At 41.3% G+C, this 27,405-nt stretch overlaps 1 protein-coding gene across 1 annotated transcript in view; it reads left to right on the forward strand.

The window, feature by feature from the left end:
- Positions 1-27,405, forward strand: part of csmd2 (CUB and Sushi multiple domains 2) — a 2,031,293-nt gene that overhangs the window by 1,544,364 nt on the left and 459,524 nt on the right. Inside the window, exons 15-19 of the mRNA XM_063033882.1 lie at positions 10,987-11,181; positions 14,516-14,654; positions 19,591-19,778; positions 24,083-24,271; positions 25,457-25,573. Coding sequence (XP_062889952.1) covers positions 10,987-11,181; positions 14,516-14,654; positions 19,591-19,778; positions 24,083-24,271; positions 25,457-25,573 — 828 coding nt within the window. The remainder of the gene's footprint in view (positions 1-10,986; positions 11,182-14,515; positions 14,655-19,590; positions 19,779-24,082; positions 24,272-25,456; positions 25,574-27,405) is intronic.

Raw genomic sequence — 27,405 nt, forward strand, 5'->3', positions numbered from 1 at the left:
GAAGATGCCCAGAGGTATGAGGTGGTGAAAGAGGCCATCCTCAGGATTTATGAGTTGGTCCCGGAGGCATACCGGCAGAGGTTCCGGAATGCGAGGAAGCAGTGGGACCGCACGTATTTAGAGTTTGCCCATGAGATGCAGACATATTGTGAGCGTTGGTGCACCTCGAAGGGGGTAGAGGGGGATTATGACAGACTGCTACAGCTGATCCTGATTGAGCAGTTTAAAGGTTGTGTCCCTGAGGGTATGAGACCCTACCTAGATGAGAAAGAGGCAGCCACGTTAGCCGCAACTGCTAAGTTAGCGGATGAGTATGCGTTGACGCATAAAATGAAGTTTGCCTCGAGTAAAGGCTACCGGAAGGGTAGTCAGGACGGCGGGGAGAGCCCGCCAGAAAAGTCAGAATGTAAGCCGGGGACTAGTGAGAAGGATAAGGTAGACCGGGAGCAGTCTGGTAGGAAGTCTCCTGGGGTCGTCTGTTATAATTGTGGGAAAGTCGGACACTTTGCGTCCAGGTGCTTTGCCCCAAAGAAGGAGATAGGAAAAGGAAAAACGGCGATTTTGACTGGCTGTATCGAGCTGGTAAACGAACCGCTAGGACAGGACAGGTCTGCCAGAGTGCAGGAAGGGCGCGAGAGGTTTATCTCGGCTGGATTGGTGTCAGTGAAGGAGGGGTTAAAACCAGTTCCAGTGCGGATCTGGAGAGACATGGGAGCGTGTCACTCACTGATACTGAAGAGTGTATTAGAGTTTAGCTCAGAGACCCAGACTGGGGAGGTCAAGGTCAAAGGTATTGGGGAAGGGACAGAGGCAGTCCCTTTGCACCAGATACACTTACAAAGCAACCTGGTCTCTGGACTAGTCACGATCGGGGTGAAGTCCGACTTACCGATGAAAGGCGTGGAAGTCTTGCTCGGTAATGACGTCGCTGGGGGAATCGTGTTCCCTGCCATGAGATTGACAGGTCAGCCTGCCAGCATTGAGGCCCCGCCCATGGACTCACAGGTTCATCATGGGACTGCGGTAGTAAATTTAGCTGAGACGTTTCTGCCAGCCTTGTACGAGAAGGGGGTAGAAAGTGAAAAGAAGGAGTGTAGTGAAACAAGAGGTAGTGAGGGAGCTGAGACAGACTTAGCATTAGCCAGGAAAGGATTTGTGCAGGCGCAGGAGCGAGACGAGGAGCTGATGGTTTTGGCAGGGACGGCTCTCTCTGACGCAGAATTAACAAGGGAACTAGTAGGCTATTGTGTGGAGGAGGAAGTGCTAAGGAGGAAAGGGAGACCAAGTACCGTACCCGCAGATGAGGAATGGGGGGTGGTGCAAAAGAGTTATGGGGATGAGATTTTTAACCTGGCCCACAAGGTACCCCCCGGTGGACATTTTGCGGTGCTGGGGGAAACAGTTGGTGGAATCATGGAAGAGGTTTACCGGCTGCACAGGAGGAAGGATGTTATTGATTATGGCTGACGTGAACTGAGACGGTCACAGGCTTTTGATATGCTAACAAACCTAGTCGGTGTTAGCACGGAAATCGATGAAGCTAGGGTCGCCCTGAAAAGAGAGAAAAACCATTTTGAAAAGATGAGTATGGTATCGACCAGCTGGGAGAAGGCTATTGTTTTGGTCAGCTCTGCTGATAAGGTCTCTCCCTTAATCCCCGAACAAAGCGACTCTTTAGGAGAAGTAATTAAACAACTCGCACACGTGTGTTTGATTGTCCCGAGGCGATGCAAAGAACTGGGACATTGGGTGGTGTTTCTTACACTAGGCTAGCCTAGCGAGCAACAATCCTATAGAAACAAAAGGGCTGACGAACACAGAGGTGTGTATTGGCAATGTAATACGGCTGTCTGAAGCCAGCTTGATAGTGAACCTTGAAAAAAATGAGTTCGGCCACACGAGGGTCACTTACCTGGGAATTGTGGTGACACAGGGGCTGCTGGCAGCGATGCAAGCTAAAGTGCGGGCTATCTCTGACATCCCAACCCCGACAGACAAGAGGGCCCTCAGAAGGCTCTTGGAGATGGTGGGGTACTGTAGGAACTTCTGCAATAACTCTGCGGTTACCACCCCTCCCCCTCCTACTAAGCCCTTGCCAGAGAAAACTAAGTCGGAATGGGACGGTCCTTGTTATTGTGGTCTGGGACGAAACCCAATGAGAGGTTACATTGATCGCAATTCATCAGTGTTTTTGGCCACTATGAAGTTTGCTAAGTTGGAGCCTGGTCTAAGGGATTATTAATAACACATATAAAGGGAACAGAAAATGTGATGGCTGACTGTCTGTCAGGTGTTGACAACTTCAAATTCGCTGTATTAGCCAAATAGCTGATAAAGATGTGTATTTGTGTGTATCAAATGATGTATTCATGTTTGTAATTTTTACCCCGGTAAAAATCCTTAAAGGGGGGAAGTGTGACAAGAATACACATAGATTAAGATGTTAGCTGTCCTGTGCTGGCACCAGTGGGATCAGCAGTTGGTCTGCCACCTGTCTTCAGGAGAAAGAGAGATAAGGAAAACAATGGAGCAGCATTTGGAGATGTTAATGAAGGGATGGGAGAGAGTAATGGAAGGAGAGCTGTCAAGATCGGCTCCCCCTTTGAACCCTGAACTGTTTGAAGTGATGGACAGGCGATACCCCAGCAGGGGGATAAAAAGGGACAGGTTCACTAAGGCAGGACACACACGACACCCTGAGGTAACGAGACCCTGGAAGCGGTGCGTCTCCCACAAGTCGGTGGGAAGTTTTGGACGGCTGTCGCAGGACCAGCCATAGACGCACAGGGTGGAAAGGCACGATCGGCGGGAACCTGGTGTGTGTCCACCCTTCCCTGGGTGCCGGGTTCACCGCAGAGAAACGATCGTATCTGGAAACGGAGGGGTTACGGTCGGTGACCTCAGATGACATCACAAAGGGCTCGCACGAAAGCTGACTGCGAAGGTCTGTGTGTGGAAGCCGTTTGAATATTCATTCATTTTACTCTCTCTCTCCTTCCCCCCACTGTCTGCGAACTGAACTGAACTAAATTGAACTGAACTTTGCGTCACTGTGAAACTGGTCATTTACCCCTAGACAACAATAGAGCTTGATTGATCCTGTTATCTTAATTCTGTGTACATGTGTGTTTATCATTGCTGAACTGTTGCATTTATTATCCTTTTGATTAGAGTACTGTGTTGCTTGTTTCTTTAATAAAACTTTCTTAGTTCTAGTAATCCAGACTCCAACTGAGTGATCCATTTCTGCTGGTTTGGCAACCCAGTTACGGGGTACGTAACGTAAGTCATTGTTTCGGGCTGAGACCTTTCTTCAGGACTGAGAAGGAAGGGGAAAGATGCCGGAATGAAAAGGTCAGGGAGGGGAAGGAGGCAAACTGAAAGATGATAAGTGAAGCCATGTGGGTGGGAAAGATAAAAGGCTGGAGAAGAAAAAGTCTAATTGGAGAGGAGAGTGGATCATAGGAGAAAGTGAAAGAGGAGGGGGCCCAGGGGAAAGTAATAGGCAGGTGAGAAGAAATAAAACGTCAGAGTGGAAAATAGAGGAAAAGTGGGGGAAATTTGTTTACCAGAAGGAGAAATCGAGATTCATACCATTGTGTTGTAGGATACCCAGGCAGTATATAAGGAGTCTTTCTGGGTCTTTATGCCTATCTGCTGTTGCATTTATAGGAACAGTGAGCTCCACTTTGTATGCATCTTGATGTGCAGCAATAGCCGTGCAATAACAAACCATTGATTCTTTTCAATATTGTAGGTTGTATTACATCTAGTCATCGTCGCCATGAAAGCAAAAAAAAATAAAGTGCCTGCTCAATTTTGTATATGATTGAAATAAATCACACACAACCCTTTTATAACCGAGAAAACATAGCTGCGACTTACTTAAATGGATTTTGTAAATAAGCAAGAGAGGAAAATAAATCCCCAAATTGAACAAAATTGGCCAAAGTCACCAAAATTATTCTATAGACCTTCCTACAGAAATATTTTCAGAAGGAAATGCAGGCTTTTGTTGAGTTTATTTATTTCAGAAAACCCTTTAATAATTCTGTCAATATAAACCTGTGATGTGTAACCGAGTGGCTGTGTCATCTTCAGTTCAGAGGTGTTGTTATTATATTACATAATATATACATAGTTGGAACGGGGTAATGGAAGCACTGGTTCCAGGAGACTATTTTTGCAATGACGCCTCCATTGACTCTTAATTTTTGTTAAGTTCTGATGGAGGCGTTTGACATGGAATGTCGAAAATTCCTTTCCTTTCATAGATGCTGCTCAACTTGCTGGGTCCCTGCAGCAAATTGTTTATTGGTACATGTTTCAGCAACTGCAGTCTGTTGTGTCTCTTAAAAATTCTTGCTAATATTTTGTCTCAGAAATAATAACTGCTGTTCCTCAAAAGACAACACTTTTTTTTTTAGGCGGCTTTCAATGAGTTCTATGTTATTTGAAACAAGACCTTAAAGCCTCCATAATACATGCTCGGACTTTGCAACCTTTCACTATAAACTCAGTTTCCTTGCTGCATTTCTCTATGAATCTATCATTTTATAATTGTATAGGGAAGAAAGGAATGATCAGGCTAGCCACAGAACTGTAAGAGGAAGCATTTTTTTAGATTAGATTATGAGGACATGCAGTCCTCTTTTATTGTCATTTTGTAAAGCATGTATTAAGAAATGATACAATATTCCTCCGGTGTGATATCACAGAAACGCAAGACAGACCAAGTCTGAAAAACTGACAAAAACCACATAATTATAACATACAGTTACAACAGTGCAAGCAATACCGTAACTTGATGAAGAGGCCGTGAGCACGGTAAAAAGTTCAAAGTCTCTCGAAAGTCCCACATCTCACGCAGACGGGAGAAGGAAGAAAACTCTCCTGCCATACCTGACCACTGTCCGACTCTGAGTCGTCCGAAAACCTCGAGCTCCGACCAGCCCTCTGACACCGAGCACTGACCACCATCTCTGCCGATTGCTTCAACCCCAGCCCTGGCCTCCAGCAACAGGCAAAGCCAAGGATTTTAGGGGCTTTCCTCTGGAGATTCTCAATCACACAGTAGCAGCGGCAGCGAACCAGGCATTTCAGAAGTTACTCCAGGTGTTCCTCTGTGCTCTCACAGCTGTCTCTAACAAATCAGAATTGTGCACAGCCCCTATTTAACAGATACGACGTCATTTCACCGGAGAGGCTACGCGTGCTGCGTTGCACCACCATCTTCTCCTCTCCCCTTTAGAACAAAAGCACCAGAGTGTTGCTGTTAGGCTGAATGGCCTGTGCGTAATGCTTTGTAATATGGTGCAGATTTTCCCCACTCTGCTTTGAAAGCGTCCACCATCTATTTTCAGTTCTACACTCTTTTCACACCTACCATGCTACTTCCTCAGAAGGCTAAGGAATTTCGGCACATGCCTGTTGATTCTCCTCAATTTCATTGACCTGCCATAGAAAGCATCCTATCTAGATGTAGCACAGCTTGGCATGGCAGCTGCTCTGCGCATGACCACAAAACATTGCAGAACCTTGTGTGCACAGCTCAGCCTATCACAAAATCAAAATGGCCTCCCCTCCATAGACTCTCGCCATCTTGGAAAAGCAGACAGGATAAAAAGATCCCTCTCACCCCAGACGTTCTCTCTCCTCCCTTCTTTCATTAGGCAGGAGATACATACACTTAAAAACGTGTGCCCCAAGATTCAAGGACCGCTTCTACCCCGTTGTTATAAGACTCTTGATTGGACCTCTTATACGGTAAAGGTGAAAACTAGACCTCACAATTTACCTTATCATGGTCCTTGCACCATCTTGTCTACCTGCAGTGTACTTTCTCTGTGACTGTAATTGTTATATTCTCTATTCTGTCATTACTTCTCCCAAGTACTACCTGAATGTGCTTATGTTTTGATATGCTCGATATGGATGGCTTGCAAACCAGGTTTTTCACTGCTTTCAGTACATTTGCATTAATAAACCAATTCAATCCATTCAATCATTTTTCCCTCTTCCTCCCTCTCCATTATGCACCTTCTCCTTTCCCCCTTCCTCTCTTCTCCCTCCTCCCTTCCTCTCTTCTCCCTCCTTTCCCTACCTCTGTTTACCTCCTGAGATCCTCAAGTAGTCCATTACGACTGGAAGATTTTTTGTAAACCAAAGGAACCAAATTTGGCTCTTTTTGAAATTTAAAATACAACCTAAAAGCTTTTGTGGAGTAACAATGTTAACTTTAAATGATCCAGAGGGAAAAAAATGAATGACACCGTGTGACTGAAGTTATAATGGATATAGCTTTTCTTTTAGTACAAACTACCAGATCTCCATTATTAGTATGGTGGGCAAGCAGAAGAAGATAATAATGGAAAATATTATAATGTAATGGTTATGAAATTCAAGTGAGAAATGATAAAATTATAATGTAGGAACCATAGCATGAATAATTCAAGGCAAAATAGAAAATGAGGTGAGTGGATATATTTTAAGAAATTGCCCTGAGCCATCGCTGAAGTTTTCTACTTCTGGGAATTTCCTTTCCTTAAACTGGAATTATAAAAAGACAAATGTAACTGAATATGTGTTTATTTGGAACACCTGGCACTTAGGGATAAATTCCACCGATAAAAGTCATTGGAGAGTTTTGTAAATACATAAACTTGGATTTGATGGAACTGGAGAACTTTCGTTTATTCATGGTAATTGACAAATTAGGGTAGATTACAAAATCCTTGATAGTGGCAATTTTGTGCAAAATCAAGAATAAATTGGCAGAAATGATTGAATTTTTTTGGACTTTGAATAATCCTAGACTTTGAGAGTTTGGGAAATTCATGTTGGGCAGTGCCAGATGAAATGTTGTATTCTTGTTATTATCTGTCATTAATAATGGGGGGGGGGAGTAATGAAAGGGTAAATACGGGCTTTTTCCACTGAGATTGGGTGAGCCCAGAACTGCTGGTCATGGGTGAAAGGAGAAATGTTTAAAAGGAAGTTTTTTCACTCACAGGGAGGTGAGAGCGTGGAATGAGCTGCCAGAGAGAGTGGTGGATATGGGTTCAATTTTAACACTGAAAGAGAAGTTTGGATATGTACATGGATAACAGGGGTATGGAGGATGATGGTTCAGTGTAGGTTGAAGGGACTAAGCAGAATAATAGTTCAGCATGGGCTAGATGGGCCAAAGCATCTGTATATGTGCTGTAGCATTTTATGACTCTATTACTATGACCTTGTCAATAATATATTTTAAATGAGGCCGAGCTCACACATGCCTACTTAATGTTGACAATTCCAAGGACGTTGCTTAGGGTCAATCTTTCATCTGGACATTTTAAGGGCAACAAAGAGACTTGTGATTCTCAACATTGGTAGAGGGGAAGGTGGGGGTTAGTGGGATAAGCTCTCACCACCTATTAAATCCTCCTAATCCCGTGAATTTCAAATAACCTCTGACAACCAAGTCCAGCTCCTGGCCTTCACATATGGCTCAGCTGCTAAGCCCGGCAGAATGGTTTCTACTGACAGGATAAGGGGCAAAGGTGGATTACTGGCACCTCGAAACCAGTCGCTTCGGGCACATTCAGTTTGCCAGTCATACTTGGCAGCTCATTACGAAGAAGGAAAACACAGATTTCAAACCTCTACTGCCTTATGGCAACACTCACTCATGGGGAAGACTTTGGAAATAAACGCCAAGGTAAAAATCGAGAACTGGAGTCCCTCAGGCAGTCCTATGGAGAGCTCAACACTGGTTGGTATCTCCTGTGACGCCACTGGTGCAAAGCTCCATTGGTCTCTGCTGTTCCTTTGGATTCATCAGCTGCATGGAGAGGGGCAGCCTGCTGCATTGGCAGCAGCTTGCTCTTCATATCATACTATCCTGGCTTGGGTACTGGCTTGTGTATCGAATGTACACAGCTAAGATGTAACATCCATGATCGACCCAGACCAGTGGAGAATATCCAGAGCTCTGATTGATGACTTGTGCTTGAAAATGTTTAGAGGGACAACATTAATAATAATTTATCAAAGATGGCTTTGTAAAGACAAAAAATTGCCAGATTATGCATAGAAGGTGTTGAGGAAATCAGCAGGTCAGGTAGCATCCACAGAAATGAATAAACAGTCGACAATTCAGGCTGACACCCTTCATCAGGACAGGTCTTTCTGATATGTCAGACTGATTTGAATAAAATTTTGAATGGATATTTTGCACGGACTTCAATAAGGTCTCTGAGAAAAACCCACATGGAATATGGGTCTTAATGGCAATTTTGGGCAAATCGTCAGATTGGACCTGAAATTGGTCTGGTTACAGAAGGCAGAGGGTGAGATTTGAAGGTGGTCTTTTATATCTGGATCCTGCGCCAGTAGTGTACTGTGGGGGACTGGTGTTGTTTATTAGCTACATGAATGACCCATAATCAGTATGTTTTAAAAAATATGGTTTTGTTGATATGAAGAAGAACATTTTTATCTATAGAATTATTTTGATGAGTTAATATGATGTGCAGATGGAAAAAATATGAGTTGTTACATTTTGGGAGATGTAGCAAAGCCACTATAGGCATAACGGATAATAGGACTCAAGGAAGTGTTGAAAAATAGAGAGACCTTTGTCCGTATAGCAAAGGATACCTGAAGACATCAGTGCAGGTAATTTTATGGCATACTAGATACATCATGACAGATCCCCACCATCCAGATCGTGCTCTCTCTTCTTGCTGCTACTATCATCCAGAAGGTAGAAGAGCCTCAAGACTCACACCACCAGGTTCAAGGAAAGTTACCATCCCTCAACCATCAGGCTCTTGAGTAAAAGAGGACACCTACACTCACTTGCTCCATCATTGGAATATCCTTACAACCAATGATCTCACTTTAAGGACTCTTTATCTCACTATCTCATGCTCTCATTATTTATTGCTATTTAGTTATATTTACATTTACACAGTTAGTTGTCTTCTGCACTCTGGTTGATCTTTCATTGATCTTGTTATAGTTACTATTCTACAACAGATTTGCTGAGTATGCCCAGATGAAAATGAATCTCAGGGTTGTCTCTGGTGACATATATGTACTTTGAGAATAACATTTACTTGAAACTTTTGATCCTTGAACTTGCTTTCATTGGCTTGGAGAGTGAATATAGCAAAAGAAATGTTCAGGCAATTTGGCACTCTGGCTTCATATCAGCTCTTATGATTCTGAGGTATATCATTTGTGCTTAATCCGATACTGTGATGACCCAGATTATCACTAAAGCAGGATTCAACACATGGAAAAAAATGACCAAAGGTTTGTAGTTAAAATGCATTTCTTTTCTGTTAGGATGTTAAGGAATTGGACACGCTAGAGTCAGGAAACATGTTCCCGATGTTGGGGGAACCAGAGGCCACAGTTTAAGAATAAGGAGCAGGCTATTTAGAACGGAGTTGAGGAAAAACTTTTTCACAAAGAGTGTTGTGGATCTGTGGAATGCTCTGCCTCAGAGGGCAGTGGAGGCCAATTCTGTGGATGCTTTCAAGAAAGAGTTAGATAGAGCTCTTAAAGATAACGGAGTCAAGGGATATGGGGAGAAGGCAGGAACGGGGTACTGATTGTGGATGATCAGCCATGATCACAGTGAATGGCGGTGCTGGCTCAAAGGGCCGAATGGCCTACTCCTGCACCTATTGTCTATTGTCTAAGATCAGGACTTCAGTGGATAAAAAGATAAGCAATATCTCGAACAAAAGGATGAACATTTTTCTAAATGGTAAAGAATAAAGTACTAAGACTCAGAATCTTGTCAGTTTCAATAGAGTATGACATCTATAAGTCTTAGGAGTTTATTAAAAGATAATTGAAAGTTAGATTACCATCTGTAAGGACTATTGAGAAATGGATATTATATCATTGAATTCAGATATGATATGTATACAGTTGAAAAGAGTCAGGACAGTATACTTGAAGGTGCTCTGAAAATAGTACTACAAAAATACTAAGATTGTATGGATTAAATGTAAGGTAGAATACACCTTGCCTAATATTTTTAAGGTTTCCTTAAATTCAGGAACTCATGGCAGGGGGGAAGTTAATACAAATTGGGGAATGTGGGCCTCACAAGCAGAGCCAGTGTTCATTTTCCCATCCTTAATTGCCCGTTGACAGGTGGTGAACTGTCTTATTGAATCACCACAATCCTTGAGGTGTGGGTGTATGCACAATGCTCTTAAGGAGGGAGTTCTTAGATTTTGACCCAGTGATTGCGAAGAAATGGCATTATTTCCAAATCATGAAGATGTGTGGCTTGGAGGGCAACTTCCCAGAGATGGTGGTTCCATGTCTTTGCTGCCCTTGCCATTCCAGTTGGTAAAGTTTCGAAGGTGTTATCTAAGGAATCTTGGTGAGCTGCTGCAATGCATACCATGGATGCTCAAGTGCTGCTCCTGTGCGCCAGTGGTGTTGTGGGTGATTGGTTCTGGATCTAGTATTAAGCAAAAGGATATGATTCAAATAATTATAAGCCAATTATTTTCATGCTAGGAGTCAGAAAATGCTCATGGGTATTTACAGAATGCTATCAATTTTCATCTAAGCAGTAAAGAAGCTACAAGGAACATCCTATAATTTTTCAAACCAATTGGCTATGTCCAATTAATTAGCTGAAATTCTTTGAGAGGGTTATTAAATTACAAGACAAATGACTACTTGGTGATCATCATGAGGAGATAGAATGGTGCTCAAGTGAAATGAAATCTTGACTGTCACTAGAACACTTTAGTAAATGGTGAAGCTGCTCAGACTTTGGAACTGTTCATGTCTCTTTTGGTATGCACTGTTCATAAATCTTTGGTCAAGATATTTCCAATGATCTCTTATTTGAAAAAAAAAAGTACCAAGTGGAATTTCATGCCGAAAAACTCAACAGATATTTATTTACTGAAGAACCTGTGCTTCCAGTGTTTAATCTTGATTTTTTTTTTTGTAAATTTTCAGCATTCAGGCACAATGAATGCCCAGATCCAGGAGTACCAGTGAATGGGAGAAGATTTGGGGAAAGTCTTCAGCTGGGAAGTACTGTATCTTTTTTATGCGAAGAAGGATTTCTTAAGACCCATGGATCAGAAACTATCTCTTGTATCTTCAAAGATGGAAACGTGGTCTGGAACAATGCTGTACCACGATGCGAAGGTATTCACTTCAGCAAAAAATTGTTTAGGAAGCAAAGGACAGTGGATCTGTGGGATTTTGACTTACTTTGTTGTATTTTGTTTATGAGATATGAACTTTATAGTAAAGTTATACAGAACTCATTTCAATAAAGGAAACATAGAATTTTCGTGCAGGCGTGCTCAAGTATAAATAAAGGTAATCCATGCTAGTTTGTAAAGGCGTTTATAGACTAGCAATGAAATATATAAAATTAAAGATTTGTTTCAGTTAGTTCAATCCTTGGTGAAATATTTTAAACAACTGAGCTAAAAACAAGAAAAAATGGAGATTTACACTTTGTCCAACTTTCTAATCTACCCATTTCCTTTCTCACAAGAAATAAAGGCATTAGGTAAATTCAGTTTCATAAGAATTCCTAAGGAAATGTCTTTACAGTTTGCAAAATGTAATGTAGAGAGAATGCCATTATCTTTGACTGCAGAAGTCAACCATGAATTCTAGATTTGTACCCCTAACGTCATAATACCTATTATAAGGCACCATGGTGGTGGATCAGCTCACGAAGCACTATGACAGTTCTGGGCTTTGGAGTTCAAAGTTCAATTCTGGCACTGTCTGTAAGAAGCCTGTACATTTTCCCCGTGAACCATGTGGGCATTGTAAATTGGCCTGTGATTAGGCTAGTGTTACATAGATGGGTTAATAGGCAGAGCAGCTCATTTTGGCCAGAAGGGCCTGCACTATGTTGTACCTCAAAATAAAAGTTTTTAAAAAGTTATTATGAATAACCAGTTCAGATGCACTGTTGTTCTTGGCCTGTTGTCGGGCTGGTAATGTATAAAATTTGCAGGAAGAGTAAAGAACAATGTGTTCGTAGAGTGGAATCCTTTTTATGTTTAATTCTTTAAATGATGTAAGTACATCAAAAGGAGTTGACTAATAGAGTTGACTAATTGAATAATAAAGGACTGTTTGATTAAATGGAGGATGGGATGATGTATAAGTCACCGTGCCACGGTGCATGTGCTTTGACGAAAAGATTGAGATCTCAGAATGCTTTTCTGAGCTGTGCTGAAACCTAATTTCAGGACCATGAGAGTAACTTGAGATTGCATGCATGAAAAATACACGGCAGCCTTGACACAGCTTGTTTCTTGTGGATAAACTGCAATGTTTTTTTTTATAAGCTAAATTAAACCACTGAACAATATTAAGCAAATGAGATAAACACATTTCAAAGCCACACAACACTGTTCTTTCTGAGATGAATAGCAGAAAATAAGAATTCAGATTTTCACTGCAGGATTTATCTTTTCATAAGCACAGTAAACGAGATAATGAAAGACTGTGATTACTGGGATTCACTGTAAATGAGATTAATTTTTGCCAATGAGCAGTTGCAGCTCATGAAGGAATTTATGAAGGTGGTTTACACAAACTTGAGTTCAATGTACTGCTGTAAAAATGGTCCCTACATGTATGGCCATGCATTTAACTTGAACCAAATGTTGAAAGGCATGGTTTATGCACAAAAGAGTGATCCTGAAACTGATTTGATTCAAAAATAATAGTCTGACCATTGTGTCATGTTGCTGAGAAACACAACTAACTCAACAGGTTCCAAGTTAATGGTTAAATGTTGTCAGTCTGCACTACCTCTTGGGACGGATGGGTCAATGGCATTTGCAGTATGCATATCCAGAACTGGAACTCAGTGGTAGATATCATTGGGAAATGTGGAGTCTACAGATGTTCCTTGAGAGCTCATCAGGTTCAGATAGTTATTTCAGTTCAATTATATTCAGGGTCAGAGCTACCAGCTATTTGGGCAAGTGTAGCTTGATTAGGGAAATACAATTCGTCAGTCCTGACGAAGGGTCTCGGCCTGAAACGTCGACTGCGCCTCTTCCTGTAGATGCCGCTTGGCCTGCTGCATTCACCAGCAACTTTGATGTATGTTGCTTGAATTTCCAGCATCTGCAGAATTCCTGTTGTTTATATTTTTAGTCTTTTTGGTATGAAAATGGCTGTAAACATGATATATACTAAAGACTGACAGTGTACAAGAGTGCTGGTGGGAACGTGTTTACTTATTAAATATGCTCAGTGGAGTTTCAATTGCATTTAGTCAAATGTGTGCATTTGTCTATGAATTTAAATAGCCTGTCAGAGCTCATTTTAAAGTGAGATTTCATGCTCCAGCATTGCTTATAGATTAGTTCCATGTATAATATTTCAATTATATTTATTACTATGGTTTCTACAGATTGTAAAACTCTGGATTATGAAATATTATCAGAGCATAGAGTACAAATGTAAGGTTTCCGTAATCTACATATTAGAAAGTCCTAATGGTTGAATTAGTGTCAGCACCTTGTTTTACCATTTATCCCTACTTGTTATCAATGATAGCAAGAAGTAGAAGATTACTACTTAACAGTCAGGCATATGTTGCAGACTGTTTAGGGAAGACTTATTAGGGAATTGCTCCGTTCATTTAAGATTTTTTTTGTGCACTAGACAGAATAGTAAATTATTTCGGAGCTGAACGAGACCACTAGGCTTATTGTATCCATTCTGTTCAATGGTTCAACTTAATATCAGAGAATATATACTGTATACAACCTGAAATCCCTACCTTTTGCAGACATCAATGAAACAGAGAGAAAAAAAAACAAAGTGAATAACAGAAAAACATCAGAACCCCAAAGCCCCACTCCCTGCTCCCACACACCAAGCAGTAGCAAAAGCATCAACCTTCCCCCACTCCCGCTTGCTTCAGCAGAGGCATCAGCCGCCCAAGCGACAGCAAGACCCCGGAGACCATGATCTAGAGTCCATCAAAAACTACCGTCCATTCCAACACTTCGACATCTCAACAGGCCCTCTCTCTCGCCAACGTGGGAAAGAGAGATATCGCTCCTGGCATAGCAAGAGACTGGCCCAACAGCTCACTGTTGCGATGTTACCATACGCAGTGTCGCTTATTTATTCCCCCAACTCGAGAATCAGCAAACTGTCTCTCACTATCGAGGGAGAGAGGGAGGGAGACAGACAGAGAGACAGAGGTCGGCCGTGTACAGAGGCCTCCAACAGCTGCGCCTTCTGTCGCGGTGCTTCGATCTCCTGCAACACTTCACTTTAGGCTTCTACCACAGTCTACCTTGATGATATGGTTGAATATATTGCTTGGAACAAATTCAAGCATGGTTTGCACCTGCTCCTTTGTTCAACGTGCAACTTGCTCTGTATTTTCTTTTCAACTGTAAAATAAAATAAGAATGAAATCCAACTCCTACTGAGTGACTATGCAGCATCATCCTGACTTCACTTTGTCTGTATTTTTCCACAGCACCTTGTGGAGGTCACCTGACTGCTCCAAGTGGAATGATATTATCTCCAGGCTGGCCAGGATTTTACAAGGATTCTTTGAACTGTGTGTGGGTTATTGAAGCTGAACCAGGATACCCAATCAAAATAACCTTTGACAGGTAATTTTTCAGCAATTATCTAACAGCAACACTTCTATGCAACAAATCATCTACTGGCAGAACTCAAGAGGTCTCATATGAAAGAATTGTTGACATTTTGGATCAAAACCTGCATCAGGACTCAGAACAGAGGAGGTTCATGTGCACCTCCTTTAACCTTCTCCATTGCTTCTAGTGCTCCCGATGAGGCCAACTCTATATCAGCAAGACCAAGTGCAGGCTGGGCGAATGTTCCACAAAACACCATGGTCCATACTCGGCTTTTTCATCTGCAAAGATGAAGTCCAACACAAATTGGTCTCGACTTTCAGTCCTGATTCAGGATTTTGACTCGAAATGTCAACGATATCTTTTCACCCCCAGATGCAACTTGACCTGCTGAGTTCAACCAGCAGATTGTTTGTTTCACCAGATTCCACATCTGCAGTCTCTTGTGTCTCTTAACAGTTCTTCTGCATATGTGGCTCTGTTAACAGTCATAAGGTTATCTAGGCCATTTTTAAAGCATGTTACTGCTTGGATCTTGGATTTTCACTCAGTGAAGCATGTCATTCTTTCGAACTTCTTCTCCCATATTTCGTCTTTGTCCTTGTCCTGTGCATTACTTTATGGGAAAACTGTTCAAGGCAGCTCACCTCCACTTTCTGAGGGCGATTTGGGATGGACACTAAGTGCCAACAATACCCAAATATCAACAATGAAGTTAAAATAAAAGCTAAAACATGAGATTTGTTTCAATATCAAAGCTGCAGGGAGATTAGAACAACCTATTAACTGGTCATGTTTTCTCCCCGAGTGTGGGCACGCGGCCAAGTGGTTAAAACATTGGACTAGCGACCCGAAGGTCGTGAGTTCAGGCCCCAGCCGAGGCAACATGTGTTGTGTCCTTGAACAAGGCACTTAATCACACATTGCTCTGCGACAACACTGGTGCCAAGCTGTATGGGTCCTAATGCCCTTCCCTTGGAGAGGGGAGTCATGGAGAGGGGAGACTTGCAGCATGGGCAACTGCTGGTCTTCCCCATACAACCTTGCCCAGGCCTGCGCCCTGAAGAGTGAAGATTTTCCAGGAGCAGATCCATGGTCTCGCAAGACTAACGGATGCTTTCTCCCTGATTATTTCCAGTTCATGCAAATGACAAAGATGTTGAAATATTTAGATATTACTGTGTCAAAGCCAGCCTGTAAAAGGAAGTACTTAATTTAATTGTATTATTAATTCTATACCACGGATTGGAAAAAAAATCTCAACATAAACAACTTGTATCTGCGAGTGATTGTGCAACTACTTTCCAATCTACAGGCAGAAGATTTATTTTGCTCCAAATAATTTTCTAGATAACTGAAAGATAAAAGACTTTTAATAGGACTTGCAGACAAGTTATCAATTGAGTTTGACAGGATGCAGAACCAGCACCTAATTAGCCTTGCACTGTCATGTTCAAAATGCATCAGTCTTTTCTGTCCTCCAAGTGTTTTTTTATGCAGTGAGAATCTTAACATCCGAATTCGGCACTGTGATATTCCCAACAAAAGTATGTTAACTTGCACTCCAATGTGTCCTACAGGTATTTCTAAAAAACTTATATTTATTTCATACCTTTTCAATAATTTGAACATGCCCCTGAGTGTTAAGTGCATTAAAGGTTACCCTGCCTTATAGTTAGCAAATATAGAGTGGAGTTTTGGATGCTGTCAAAGCATTTTTGCCAGCATTTGGGGGTGTGCTTTCCAATCACTACCAGCTTCCATTGCCATCCAGAGCCATGTTGTGGGAATTAGGGGAAGTTTCGATCTGTGAGATTGTCCCTCCACATTCAGACCGTGCAACAGAGGCACAGTGAGCAGAGTTTCCCCTGAATGTGTGGGTTTCTCCCAATTGCTGCAGTTCCTTCTCACAGCTCAGAGGCATTCGGGTTCTTATGTTAATTGGACTCAGTAGGTTGCTTCCAATTTGTAGGTAAGTGGTAGAATCTGAGACTAGTTGATGACAATGAGGGGAGAATAATTAAAAAGGTGAGATTAATGTTGGATTAGTGTAAATGGGTAACTAATGGTTGGCATGGTCTGAAAGATCTTTTTCCAAACTGGATTCCTCCATAACTTGGAGGACCATGGTTGGACATGTCATGCAGGGAGACCATATCAGCAAGACCTTCATCTTGCTAATATTTATTTAGATGCAATTAATAAATAGATTTGAACAACCAGTATGATGATTGAGAAACAATGAAAGAACCAGGTGTTATTTAATTAGAAGTAGGCATATCTGACTGATATTATTTTCGGGTTAAAGTTTATTTCTCTGAGAAATTTGTTTATTCATTATTTATGACATGAATGGTCACGCTCTATCCATGGCCATGATTGCTCTTGGCAAATTTTTCTGCAGAAGTGGTTTGCCATTGCCTCCTTCTGGGCAGTGTCTTTACGAGATGGGTGACCCCAGCCATTATCAATACTCTTCAGAGATTGTCCACCTGGTAACAGTGGTCACATAACTAGGTCTAGTGAAATGCATCAGCTGCTCATACAACCATCCACCACATGCTCCCATGGCTTTCTGTGACCCTGAACAGGGTGGGCTAAGCAGGTTCTACACCTTGCCCAAGGGTGACCTGCAGGCTTACAGAGGGAAGGAGCTCCTTTGTTAGAGACATATCTCCATCCTGCCACCCATCTAAGAAATAAGTGATTGATATTGATGGATCCTTTAGAGGATGCCAAATATTGATGTATTCAAATAGGAAGAGAAGACATTTCATGCACTCCCTTGACCTACCTGAATTGTTGATGAAAGAGGAGAAACATTTATAGATAAATGAATGATAAAAAGGCTCTTTTAATATGTAGGTCTCTCATTTCTCCCATGTAAAACCATAAACCATTGGAAATGCTCTGGGAATCAGCCAGCATTTCTGGAAAGAGAAACACAGTTAACATTTCAGGATGAGGACCTTCTATTAGTATTGCGTAATGCTGCTGTGCCTGAGGTTTCAGACAGCCTGAGAAAGATAAGGAGGGATATATTATTTCCGGAACTTTGCTTAGAATGCAATTTGTGTAATTACCTCTCTCACCTTATCTCCTTGCCCACCAATCACGCAGACAGAATATAAGGTGTTGTTCCTCCAACCTAAGAGTGGCCTCATCACAAACTTCACCTGTGAGTCTGTTGGGGTTATATACTGTGTCCGGTGCTCCTGGTGTGGGTTCCTCCTCTAACTGGTGAGACCTGACATAGATTGGGAGACCGCTTTGCTGAGCACCTATGCTCCGTTCACCAGTAAAAGCAGGATCTCTCAGTCGCCACATTTTTAAATTCCACTTCCTGTTCCCATTCAGATATTTCTATCTATGGCCTCCACCACTGTCGATGGAGGAACAACACCTTATATTCTTTCTGGGTAGGCTCCAACCTGATGGCATGAACATTGATTTCTCGAACTTCCGGTAATGCCCCCTGACCCTTCACCTTTCCCCATCCCCTTTTTATTTCTCTCACCTTATCTCCTTGCCCAACTATCACCTCCCTCTGGTGCTCCTTCCCTTTTTCTTTCTTCCATAGCCCTCTGACCTCTCCTATCAGACTTCCCCTTTTCCAGCCCTGTATCTCTTTCACCAATCAACCTCCCAGCTATTTACTGCATTCCTCCCCCTTCAGGTTTCACCTATCACCTGCTGTTTCACTCTCCCCTCCCTCCCCACCTTTTAAATCTACTCCTCGTTTTTTTTCTCTCCAATCCTGCCGAAGAGTCTTGGCCCAAAATGTCAACTGTACTTTTTTCCATAGATGCTGCCTGTCCTGCTGAGTTCCTCCAGCATTTTGTGTGTGTTGCCCAGCTTCTACCACTTACCTGCATGTTATGGGCAATGTTTCGACAGTCAGTTAACCTAACCACGCAGCATATTCTATCAATAGAAGTCAGAGGACCCAGAGGAAACCAACATACTCACAAAAAGAGCACTACAAGCTGCAGCAGTATGCTACTTGAAAAGTTGGCATTGAAGAACAAATCAATGATGCATTATCCAGCATCAGCACATTGCTTGAAGTGGTGATTAGTTAACAAGCTGCGTTTCTGATTTAACTTGGAAGAAGGGAATATATTTCTTGACCATTTATTAGGAGACCTAAAACCTCATAGGACATAAAACTCTTCTCATTTACGTATCTGCTTCCATGCACATTAAGAGTAGCCACAGTGGAGTCAATTCCAGTAGATGGGATTTCAGTTCTGCGCTCAACATCCCATCCATTCAGGTTGCCTTACCTATCTCCTCTTACCAGGATATTAACAGCCAAGTCCACACACCTTTATCAATTCCAAAACACATTCCCACACATTATTCCTTATCTCAACCATTGACCCCAACCTTAACCTGACACCTTCTTCCCAACTCTTCTCTGATTTCATCCCAACTACCATGTGGCTCCTCACTGCCTGATCCAACCCATTCAAGGCTTCAACAAGTTGTTCATGGCTACACTATTGATTCCCATGTATTAACTGCTGGGTTTCACTGAGACTTTCTTTTGGATGCCCTGCATGCAATGGATACTGCACAAGAGCCATTCAGTACAGCTGTTGAATATTGCAGTGATAGACCTGTAACCGAAATGATCATCTTTCTACGGAGTCTCTTCCATGCCAATGAATCTCCAGCCCAAAATTTGTTTCAGATACGAAGTGTTGCATTCAGTAAATGTGTGAGGACCGATAAACAGAACTGCATAGGAACGATAAAGCTTTTAATTCATCAGCCCTGCTTATGTCCATATTGATTTCATATACTGTGTTGATCACACCCCGTTTAAAAAGCACTGGTAGTTTGAAATTTCACGGCAGTATTACTATTAATATGCTATTATGGAATACCAACTTCATCGCTGAATGTTCCTCTGCTCAGTGTGATATAACTACTCTTTTTCCAGATTTAAAACTGAAGTAAACTATGACACCTTAGAGGTACGAGATGGAAGATCGTACTCTTCACCGCTCATAGGAGTGTACCACGGTACACAGGTACCTCAGTTTCTGATCAGCACCAGCAACTACCTTTACCTCCTGTTCTCTACTGACAAGAGCCATGCGGATGTTGGGTTCCAGATTCGGTTTGAAAGTAAGTTGGTTATCACTTCAATAGATGGGTATGGAACCTGGATGATGGAATGATGACATAGAGCAGTACTTCATTAAAAGATGGCGTTCGCAGGTGTAGTCCCAGCAGACAATAATGCCTTAATGATCAATTGATGCTTTGCTGTAATTGCTGTAGCTTGATAGTATCCCATGGTTATCCACCCTGGTGTGATTTGCAAACCTACAATATGATCTGTAGGTTTCTTTATTTTTCTGAATACAGACAAAATATTCAGCTGTCCCTGTCCAGATACTCTATAATTGCCTGGCTGTGGGCAGTGATTATAATAATCCTTGTTAAATCCATTCACACACAGTCCTGATGAAAGGGAGATAACTGTTGAGAATCAAGATCCTATTAAAAGAAAGATGCTGCAGATTTGGAAGGATTTTTGACACAGTTCCAGGCAGAACTCGGAATTCTGAGGGAAATCACTGAATTGGATTCGAGAAGGTGGTGGGGGAGGGGAGCAGGATGGCCCAAAAATATTATCTCATTCTGATTATAATACACTGAAGCATTACATTTTGAAAGCTATTTAACCTAAGCAATGAAGCAAACTTAGTATCCTATGAGTTAAATCTTAAGTTTGTTAACCATCGTGGAATCATGCCACAGGACCTTTGTATTATAAATTCCTGCTGAAAGTGTCCTATAAAATCCCCCTGTGTTTCTCCCAACACTTTTGAGACTTAGCAATCAGTATAAGATTAACAGGTCATGTTAGTTTAAACTTGGATTATAACAGACAAATTATTTGAAATGGTATCGTACAAATATATTGTTATTAAATGTATTAGTTTCACCATAATAAAAAGTCATCTTGATTGTCGACAAATCAGCCTGCTGAAATTCTAATCTAATGACAATTGTGCACAATTATTATTGTCTCGACTGAGGCAACACTGTTGGTGTCATATTTACACTCTCCATGTGCCCTGAGAAAAGATTCCTGGCTGTCTAGTAACAACTGTTTTTTACAGCTTAAAATGACTTGAAAAGTCAATATTGTGTTGGGGTGGTCACAGTTAAGCCAGCCGAGCAAAGTTTAAAAGCTGAGCTGAATTCCCTGTTGGTTGTAAGTGAAGCAGTTTAGTTCTTACAACTGTCTCACTGGTATCACTCATGGTCATTTATTTCTGGTGCTTCTTGCACCTTACAAAACTTAAAATGTATCATTTAGCCATTTGCAACAGTGAGAATTAATGTTGACAATTTGTGACTGTGGGTTATGTGTCAAACTCAGCCTCACTAACAACCTTTACTTACATTTTGAAGCTGCCACTCAAAGCCACCTCTCGGGTGATAGTTGTCAATCTGAGATAGTGACCTCCTCTCACCCGTATACTGAGTGAGCTGTAGAGATGATAGACTTGTCTGTTCCTCGGTCAGTGTACTCCGATACACTGAGATTTCAGAATGAGCCTCCGCGTCATCAGGGAATCCAGTTTCTGGGCACAAGCCACAGTATGTAACCTGCCAAACTTAGTGAAAGTATGGATAGGGCCATAAGACCATAAGAGATAGGAGCAGAATTAGGCCATTCAACCCATTGAGTCTGCACTATCAATTAATCAAGGCTGATCCATTTTCTCCCTGAACCTCATTCTCTTTCCTCCTTCCAGTAACCTTTCATGCCCTGACTAATCAAGAACGTAGCAACCTCTACCTTAAGTAAACCCAATGACCTGGCCTCCACAGCCTCCTGTGCCAATGAATTCCACAGATGCACCACCCTCTGGCTAAATAAGTTCCTCTTAACCTCTGTTCTAAATGGGCATCCCTCTATTCTGAGTCTGTGCTCTCCGGTCCTAGACACTCCACTATAGGAAACATCCGCTTTACATCCACTCTATCTAGGCCTTTCAGCATTCAACAGATTTCAATGAGATCCCCTTCATTCTTCTAAACTCCATGAAGTACAGACCCAGAGCCATCAAACACTCCTCATATGTTAACCTTTTCATTCCCAAAATCATTCTTGTGAACTGCCTCTGAGCTCTATCCAATGTCAGCACAACCTTTCTTAAATAAGGGGCCCAAAGCTGCTCACAATGCTCCAAGTGAAGCCTCACTAGCACCTTATAAAGCTACTTTTTATATTCTAGTCCTCACGAAATTAACCCTAACATTGCATTTGCCCTTCTCTCTACTGTCTCAACCTGCAAGTTAACCTTTAGGGAATCCTGCATGAGGACTCCCAAGTCCCTTTGCACCTCAGATTTATGAATTTTCTGTCCATTTTGAAAACAGTCTACCTTTCTATTTCTTCTCCCAAAGTGCATGACCATACATGACCCAACTCTGTATTCCATCAGCCCATTCTTCTGATCTATCTAAGTCCTTCTTCAGCCTCTCTGCTTCCTCAACACTACCTGCCCCTCCACCTATCTTGGTATCATTCACAAACTTGGCCACAAAGCCATCAATTTCATCATACAAATCTCTTCCACTTTTAGACTCTCCTCTGGACAATATCCGAAGGCATTTTGAAGACTTGGCTATCCACTATAAATTATATAAGAAATGCAACACACAATACTTTTTATTTGATGCTACACGACGAAGGTTATTTTTTTGCAGTATCTGATTATACCCCCCAGCAGCTCCTCCCCCCAGTATTCCACAGGTTATAATATACAAGAGAGAACGAAGGGCAGCTTCTTGCCTCAGTGAACTTCCCTGCTCACTGTCAATCAGGTTTTTCATTTAAGCTGCTACATGAGACATGAAGAAACTTCCCCGACATGCTGTCTCTGCAGCTGTCTCATTTGTTACCTGGTATCTGTAGTGAATTTCATATGCAACATGACAAGAGACGAGCGTCATTTGATCTCAGCCTATCCTTCAGAGGAACTGCTTCACTAAAACAAAAATATAACGGATAGAAACAGATTTGATAACCTCATATCAATCATCCTGATCCCTTTTGCTACTACAACTATCCCACAATGTTTGAGAAGCTAATTTCAATCCTGGATTCAACATTCATTTTTTAAGTGACTCATATTAAAGAAACAATTCATTTCAGGCCCAAAACATATTTTTCAGTGTTGTGTATTCAGATACTTTTTTCTTTCCGAAATAAGCACATTAACTGCTGTTTGCTAGTCACTATGAAACCTTGACTGGATGCTCAATAGCTTTCAGGTGTCAATCATGGCTGTCATTCTAACACTATCGTCAAGACTGTCAGGCACAGGATGATGTTTTTCCTCATGAAATGCTCCTTGTCAAGGAAAAAGGAATGTGGTTTACAATGAACTTGAGGGCACCCATGGTAGATGACATGTGTCATTTTGGTCCTTCCAATGCAGTGCCAGACTGGGAGCGATGCTGAGGAATAATCGTTTACCTTTATCCTGTTTCCAAACCATACTGAACCAGTTATCCCCTTTATTAACACAGCCCTAGCCTGCAACAAGCCCGATCGATGTTCCTGGGCCCCACATCTCAACTTCAGAATCAGAATCAGGTTTAATATCACTGGCATATGCCGTGAAATTTATTAACTTCATGTCCAAACCCAAGGTAATTCTGATCCTAATTCTGTATCCAATCTCACAAGCAACAGATTTTGTTTATTTGCCCTTTACTCCTAAGCCCCAGGAAACACCGAGTGCTAACCTCCTGCGCTTGATCCTGCTCCCATAATATCCAATATGGTTTTTGCCAGCAACTTATGTAAATTCTGACTCACCTTTTGATAACGGTTGTTCTTCAATTTCTAGGCAGTAACTTCCATCCATTAGTAAGAAAAACCAATTTTGTTTAATGTACAAAATGTAATGTCGCAGTGGAGAAGCAATCTCCTGTACAGTTTTACCTGAATGATCAGGGAAGACCAATTTTTGGATCAAAATTGTGTTTTAATACGGAAATCTATTTTTAAAAAATACAGCAAAGATTTAAAGTACATTTATTATTAAAGTAGTGTGTGTATCATATGCAGTATACAACCCTGAGATTTGTCTTCCCACAGACAACCATAAAACAAAGAAAATCATAAAATCTGTTCAAAGAAAAATGTCAAACCCCTGATGCATGAAAAAAAACAAATCATGCATACGTCCTCCTAACCTGGCAGCATCCTGATACACCTGTGTAATGAGGTGATCAGAATTGAAGGTTGTTAGTCAATAGTTTGCTGTTCTTCTTATTGGAATAATCTTTAAATAGCTTAATTCAACAATTGTGTATGTTGATAATAAAACCACTTATAATAACAGAAACATCAAATTAATTAGTTTGCTTATAACCTCCTTCAATCATTATATTTTCAGGTGTTAAACTACAATCTGATTCTTGTTTGGATCCTGGAATTCCTGTAAATGGCCTGCGCTATGGAAATAGGTTTTATATTGGATCTTCTGTGACCTTTGGCTGCGACCCAGGGTATACTCTAAGTGATGATGAAGCCCTTGTTTGTGAACCCAATTACCAATGGAGTCGTGCTTTGCCCAGCTGTGAAGGTATTCCTTCAACTTTTAGAGTTGTAGTGGACAATGTGGGTTCAGATCTCAGCAAACATTTCCACACAGGGCATGCCTCATTGTCATATTTAGCTGGTTGCTTTGGAAAAGTAAAGGAAGTGAACTGAGGAGACAGTTCTTGAGTTGTAAATCTCACTACCTGCAAAAAATCATGGAGCAAAGTTGATGGCATGAACATCACTACTTGATTTTTTTCAGGTGGTCAAATACTTGCAGATAACACTCTTTCCTCTACGTATTGGATGAGATCTGTAGTCACCTGGAGACATAAGTTTGGGAGGGGGTAAAGTGAGGGAGGGATGGGGATTGGAAGATGTGAATGTCGAAATTCAGGTGACTTTGAAAAATAAACTTTGTATTTTCTAGTTAAAAGTTCTATCATATTGTGTAACCAAACATATGCATGGGGATCAAGCCGCGGTATCATTCAGAACTTCTGTTCTGTACTTCTTTCAACTGATATGCTGACTTTCCCCAAAATAGGGAGAGGGCTTTGAAAGACATTTTCCACATCTCTGGGGCATCCTCTGGAGTTGTTTATGACTCTGGCATTATCAGAGACATTGCATTCATTTTCGGTTTTAGTGAAATAGCTCTCCTAGCAGGTAGGGGGGGATTGTGTAATTTTGTTCTGTGCGCTAATAAGATTTTTACCTTGAAAGCAGTTCCATTCAAACTAAGCAGCTCTTCGTGAATTATTCATCAGTGACTACATTGATTCTTCTATTAGTTTTATTACCACCAAGTTCTGAAAAGAGCCTTTTAAATAATATATAAAGATTAACTATGAACAGAAGATGCTGGTGAGCTGGTAATGTCAAAAATATTAAGTATTTTTTGAATATTTGTTATTGAACAAATAATTTATGTTCATTGGCTCAGTGAATTTAATCACTTTATGTCTTTATACCCAAAGTAGCAATAACTTAAGTTTATCCACCAATAAACATTTTTCTGTGAAAAACCTTTCCCATAACAAGTGTTAATTTGCATGTAATTGAAAATCTGATTCAGCTTTAAACTGACAAATTGGTCCACTGAAGGTATTGTATAAATGCATTGAAGCATACCCTGCTGGATATCATTTCCATAGTTCAAAGCATCTACGAAGAAGTAAGTTGTTCATTAAGGAGATCTGTGAACTTGTTTCTCTTGATGGTTTAGCTTTGTGTGGAGGCTACATTCGTGGACCAAGTGGAACCATCCTGTCTCCTGGCTTTCCTGATTTTTATAGGAATTCTCTGAATTGTACCTGGACAATAGAGACATCACATGGCAAAGGTAACATTTATACACTTAAGTTTCCTCAGAAAAATGTTGAGACCTTTGTCCATTTTTCAAAGCACCATTCTGCAGGATATTAGAATTGACCATTGTTGTTACTGTATTTTAAATGATAACTTTGTTTCAATATCTTTGCTGTTTTATTTTATCAGAATGATTATTGACAATATTATTATGGAGTCTGGATGTTACGTAACAGTCTATAAGGTAGTAAAGTATGCTAAAACTCTAATAAGCCACCACACCTGAGACTTTGATGTTACTAGACTAGCAGATTTACTGGGGCATTGGACACATGCCTTTTTTAAAAATTCATCTCACAATATGAAATTTTATCTTCCAACAAATCAAGTAAGTTGAAAGGGAGCGTGAGGTACTTTGGGGAATGGGGCTTGGTGGGAGTGTGGATAGCAGGGCCTGATTAACTTGAAATGGCCATAGAAACAGTAGCCTCGCTGAGCAAAGAGGAGCATAGGAATCTGAACCCCAGCTAGTTGGAAGAACCGTGAGAACCATGGGCCCAATGAGTCAAAAGGGAAGGCAGCAAACATTTCCTGATCATCCCGATGTTGAGCAATAGGGATTGTTCAATGGGGTTCCCCAAGAATCAGTGTTGAGACCTCAGTTCTAAATGGACAGGAATGTAGGTGGGCTAAATAGTAAACTTGCAGATGACACAGGAATTGGTGGAGTTGTGGATAGTGAAGAAGGTTATCAAAGGATTCACCAGGATAGAGAGCAGTGGGAAATGTGAGAAGAGAGATGGCAGATGGAGCTTAATCCAGAGAACTATGAGATGCTACACTTTAGTAAGTCAAATGCAAGAAGAAAATATACAGTCAAAAACCTGAGGAAGTATTAATATGCAAAAGGGGAGAAAGTCTGCAGATGCTGGAAATCCAAAGCAACAAACACAAAATGCCGGAGGAACTCAGCAGGCCTGGCAACATTTATGGAAAAGAGAAAATAGTCTACACTTCAGACCGAGACCCTTCATCAGGACTGGAAAAAAAACCATGGGTGAAATTAGAGCAAGAAGGTGGGGGGAGGGGAGGAATAAGTGCAAGGTGGTAGGTGACAGGTGAAATTGAGAGAGGGAGGGGTGAAGTAAAGAACGGGGAAGTTGGTCAGTGAAAGAGATAAAAGGTTGGCTAAGTGGGTATCTGATAGGAGGGGGTAGAAGACCATGGAAGAAAGGAAAGGGGAGGAGCACCAGAGGGAGATGATGGGCAGGTAAGGAGATGAGGTGAGAGAGGGTATCAAGAATGCCCCTCATACACCTCTATCAGGTCACCTCTCATCCTCCACCCCTCCAAGGAAAAAGGCCAAGTATGCATAGATGGGGCAGAGAGTGAGATTCTTTTTCATAGGGTGGAAATTTCAAATGCTATTAGAGATGAAATTAAAGTATACATTTGTTCCTTTGACGGAGCTGTAGCTGATTTCTTTACATTTCCCATGAATGCTGTCAAATGCATACTGGCAAAGTAAATGTGGCCTTAGATCCTGCTCTGATAGAGTGCAAGAACAAGTCCTGTGGGGTTCGCAGTACATTTTAGCAATCAATAATATTCAGCTATATTGGTTTGCAGTGGAGAATTTCTTGACTTGATCCTATTTTTAAATCCTCCTCCATTTGCATTAGAATTTCAGCCTTAGGGGAAGGATGTTTTTTACATTTTACAGTTGCTCTTCATGAATATGTTAATTGACAAGGAGACTACTTAAATTAGTTTGCTTCTGTCTCAAAGCCCTTTGCAGCCAATGATGTTCCTTTAAAATCACTGTTCTAATGTAGGAAACAAGTTCAAAAGTTCAAAGTAAATTTA

Source organism: Mobula hypostoma, chromosome 26 (genome assembly GCF_963921235.1).
Source record: "Mobula hypostoma chromosome 26, sMobHyp1.1, whole genome shotgun sequence".
NCBI lineage: Eukaryota > Metazoa > Chordata > Chondrichthyes > Myliobatiformes > Myliobatidae > Mobula > Mobula hypostoma.